The sequence below is a fragment of the Egretta garzetta genome, unplaced genomic scaffold (genome assembly GCF_000687185.1).
Source record: "Egretta garzetta isolate BGI_Z169 unplaced genomic scaffold, ASM68718v1 scaffold481, whole genome shotgun sequence".
Classification (NCBI taxonomy): Eukaryota; Metazoa; Chordata; class Aves; order Pelecaniformes; family Ardeidae; genus Egretta; species Egretta garzetta.
The window spans coordinates 516,574-520,618 of NW_009258681.1; the positions used below are offsets into that span (position 1 = coordinate 516,574).

General features: G+C 62.4%; 1 protein-coding gene across 1 annotated transcript in view; it reads right to left on the minus strand.

The window, feature by feature from the left end:
* Positions 1 to 4,045, minus strand: part of LOC104135316 (disintegrin and metalloproteinase domain-containing protein 2-like) — a 27,328-nt gene that overhangs the window by 759 nt on the left and 22,524 nt on the right. Inside the window, exons 19-24 of the mRNA XM_035888690.1 lie at positions 3,963 to 4,037; positions 2,961 to 3,050; positions 1,623 to 1,821; positions 1,085 to 1,190; positions 473 to 656; positions 96 to 186 (exon numbers count right to left, since the gene is read on the minus strand). Of these exons, the coding sequence (XP_035744583.1) occupies positions 96 to 186; positions 473 to 656; positions 1,085 to 1,190; positions 1,623 to 1,821; positions 2,961 to 3,050; positions 3,963 to 4,037 (745 nt within the window). The remainder of the gene's footprint in view (positions 1 to 95; positions 187 to 472; positions 657 to 1,084; positions 1,191 to 1,622; positions 1,822 to 2,960; positions 3,051 to 3,962; positions 4,038 to 4,045) is intronic.

Below are 4,045 nucleotides of genomic sequence, written 5' to 3' on the forward strand. Positions count from 1 at the left end.
CGCCAAGCCCCCCTCGGCTGCTCTTGCCCACGGATGTGACCCGAGACGCCGCTTCTGCGAGCCACGTCCCCAGAGAGTGGAACAACCCGCAGCACCGTGACTCACCCCGCGATTGTGGCACTTTGTCTCCATCTCACATTTGTAGTTCAGGACAGCGGCCGGCACGCAGTGCTGGTTCAGGCAGATCTGCAGCACAAGCACACAGGCAACGCTGGGCAGCCAGCCGGGCGGTCACGCACCCAGCGCCCGCTCAGGAGAGCTGCAGATCTTTCGGGAACTCACAGGGGAGCATCAGGCTTCGTGCCGGACCCTGTCTGGAGGGGGTCACGCCACCCCCATCCATCCATCCCAGCTCCTTCAGGGTGGAGCCGACAGAGAAGCCACCAAGGGCCCCGATGCTGCTACTGCAGCGGTGCTTTCTCCAAGTCCTTCTCCTCCCAAGGGAGCAGCTACACGTCAGGGGATCGCTTACCTTGTGCTCATCGCAGACGGTGCCGTCGTTCACCAGCATGGGGTCCCTCTCCGTGAGCGGCTTCATGTAGTCCAACGTTACACACAGCGTGTTCTGCACCCGAGCATAAATCACCGCAGCCTTCTCCTTGGTGAAGGGCTTGGAGCCCGGATACTCACACACGAGCTTCCCGCATCGCAGATCCCTGCAAAGGCGTCGTGAGCAAAGGACGTGACAACAGCCACCTTCATCCTTCCATTCCAGCTCTGCTGCCAACACCGAGGGAGTGCTTGGAGAACAGACCCTGACCGCCCGATTCCCAGCACACGGACATGGCACGCTTGCGTCTGCCCCGGGCCCTTTCCATGCCCCCCCCAGCCCGTGCAGCTCACCGGCTCTGCACAGGCACGTCCAGCGCCCCTGCCCACCCCGGGGTGGCTCACTTCTCTGCTGCCGGGCGGCTGAGCTCGAGGAGCCCATCCACACTCCACCTCTTCCCTGCCTTGGGGCCACGCGCGAGGAGCCCACCCACACTCCACCTCTCCCCTGCCGTGGGGCCAGGCTCCCCGCTCCGTGGCAGACGGAGCTCCGGCTGTGGTCAGAGCACCCCGGCACCCTTGCTACAGCACTTACTTATACGCACAACGCTGGTAACCGCGGTGGTTGGAGCCACAGTGCCCCATTCTGTCCCTTTGGCTGTTAATTTCCTCATAGCAGGCCCAAGGCCCGTTCTTGGCACCTGCAAACACACACACCACCACCCATGGTCTGTCCAACAGCCTCGCTACATCTCAGGGCCGGGCATCACCACTCGGTGATCACCCGCTGCTCGGTGATGCCCGGGGCCACCTGCATGCTCACAGGCATTTGAAGCTGTGGCCATGTGGGAGCCCAGACCCAGCCTGCTCGCCCTCGCGCTCCCTGCAGCCTGCCGCGGTGGGATGCTCCAGCTGCCACCCATCTGCACCCCCCCATGCTCATCGGCTCCATGCCAGGCTTCCCCGGGACAGCCACAAGACCTTCCGGGACATTTCTGGGATTTGCATCCTCTGGCTGAGAGGACAGCACCCGCCGCCGGCCAGTCCCGTCCTGCACGGCAGTGTCCCCCACCGACTGCTCCCCCACCACTTCCAGCTACACACAGCTCCTTCGCTGCCAGCCTCCCCCCTACCCTGGCCGAAGACCTTCTGGCACTGCTTGTCGGCTGTCTGGCAGACGCCCCGGTAGCAGAAGGCAGTGTTCCTGCTGCAGGGGTGCCCGTTCATCACCCACAGGTCCGGTGTGCACTCCCCAGAGGTGCCGTTGCAATATTCCTTCAACTCGCACTCATCCTCGGAGCTGCTCCTACATAAGGTGCCTCTTTTCACAAACTAGGAGAAAGAAAATAGACTAGGTTAGAGTAGGAAGGGAAATAATAGGAAGAGAAATAATAGGAAGGGAAATAATAGGAAGGGAAATAATAGGAAGGGAAATAATAGGAAGGGAAATAATAGGAAGAGAAGAAATAGGAAGAGAAGAAATAGGAAGAGAAGAAATAGCAAGAGAAGAAATAGGAAGAGAAGAAATAGGAAGAGAAGAAATAGGAAGAGAGTGGAAGGGGAAGGGGAATAGAAGAGATAGAGAAGAGAAGAGATAGAGAAAGAGGTAGAGGAGGAGAAGAGGTAGAGGAGGAGAAAATTCAAATAGAACAGATTAGAACAGAATTTGGAGGAATGCCCAAATGCCTCTTCAACACTGACAGGCTCGGGGCATCGACCTCCTCTCCAGGAAGCCTGCAGTACCGGAGGGCTACGGCGCTGGAGGCGTTTGCGGTCGTCGTGGCCCGGCTGCTGGGGCTCAGCCTGGGGATGGCGCACGACACCCCCGGGAGCTGTGGCTGCGCGGGAGCTGCCCGCATAACGCAGGCCGGCGGGGGGTAAGGCTCCCTGCCCCTCGGCGCCCGGGCGGTGTCGGTGTGATGGCACAAGCTGCTGCCAAGGGCGCGATTCTCGTGTGCTGATTTCTGCTCGCGCTGCCTTTGCTGCAGCTCCCGCGGCCCCCGGCCGGCTCCTCGGCCCTGCCGCCCTCCCCTGCAGCCTGCGCGGCTCCTGGCGAGCGGGCGGACGTGCCACGGCTGACGGGGGTCACCCGGCCCCATGCAGCCCGCGCTGCCCAGCTGGGAAGGCTGAGCAGGGGAACGCCGCTACGAGCCTCCCGTGGCCATAAAGTCGGCATCTCCTCCACCTCGGTACTTTGGGAGCAGGCACGGTACCTGTGCCCTAAAAATACTTCCCTGGGACACAGGCACCTAACGGGCACCAGCACCTTGCTGCCCTCACTTCACTTCCCGACACGCGCTGACCCTCCACATCAGCGCGCCAGCCAGTGCCGTCGGCTGGAGGCATGGTCCCCGTTTTCCCCCTTGAGTCCCATGACATTCCCGCTTCACATCAGGCGTGTAAGCGAGCGATGCCGGCGCTGGGGCTATCCCTAGGGAACGCAGCGTGCCCGCTCCCGCCACACGGCTCACCTGGCATTTCCGGCAGCACGGTCCCGACAGGCACTGCACCCCTCTCCTCATCTTGCAGCCAACGGTGCAGCACGGGTCGCGCCGACATTCCTGGAGGTGACCGGTGGGGACAGTCAGGCGAGGTTCTGCTCCTCCCAGGGACAGCAAGGGAAGAAGCCGGAGAGCTTGGCCTTTCCCTCCGGCAGCCCCTGTCTCCTGAGGCAGCCATCTCCCAGGCTCTCCAGCAGCGCCCAGGGTCCCTGGACAGAGCCCCTCTGCCACACTGGCTGTCCCCAGCCACCAAGGCTCCCATGGCAGGACCGTATTTTCCATCCTCACAGCCATACGTGCTTGAAGCAGGGGGGAGCTATTGCCAGGGCTGGCAGCACTGGCAGGGACAGAGATCGCTTGCAGATGTGCACACACGGCTGCACCCAGGTTGGCACAAAACCAGGGGGGCTTCTAGCAAGGCAGAGGAGTTCACCTCTGCAAGGGGAGCACTGCTCCTCCACCAGACCTTCCCCGCTGCCCCCACCCCTGCCTATGCCCTGCCAGCGACCTGCACGACCGCCACAGCACCCCTGCCTTTTCGGGAGGCTGCACTCACGGAGTTTCTCCCCACATCATCACCACGTGCCACTCTGGTGTGCAAAACCGCTTCCCAAGCGGCATCTGCAGCAGGACCCCGTGGCAGGTCCCTGGGGTACCCCTCCCAGCACCATCTCAGGCTGTGTCCCTGCAGCAGGGGGGCTGGGGGCAGCCCCTCTTTATGGCTACAACCGCTTACAAACTCCCTCCCTCCATCCGATACCAACACCATGCGACGGCCCTCTGTGACGGTGGCTTCGGATGTGGTGGGAACCACAGCCAAGGGTCTGCACGGCTTTAGGGTTTCGTAAAGCCTCGGGCCCTCCCTGCCCTGGCAGAGGCCCAGGAGTAAGTCACACCTCTCCTGGGACTGTTCCTTCCCCCCGGGACGCATGGCTTGGCTCTTCCCTGCAGAACCAAGGCTCCCAGACTCACCTCTGCGGACCCGCAGTCACAAGCCTCTCCCGGCTCCACCACCTTGTTGCCGCACACGGGAGCTTTGTAGGCTGCCTCCATGG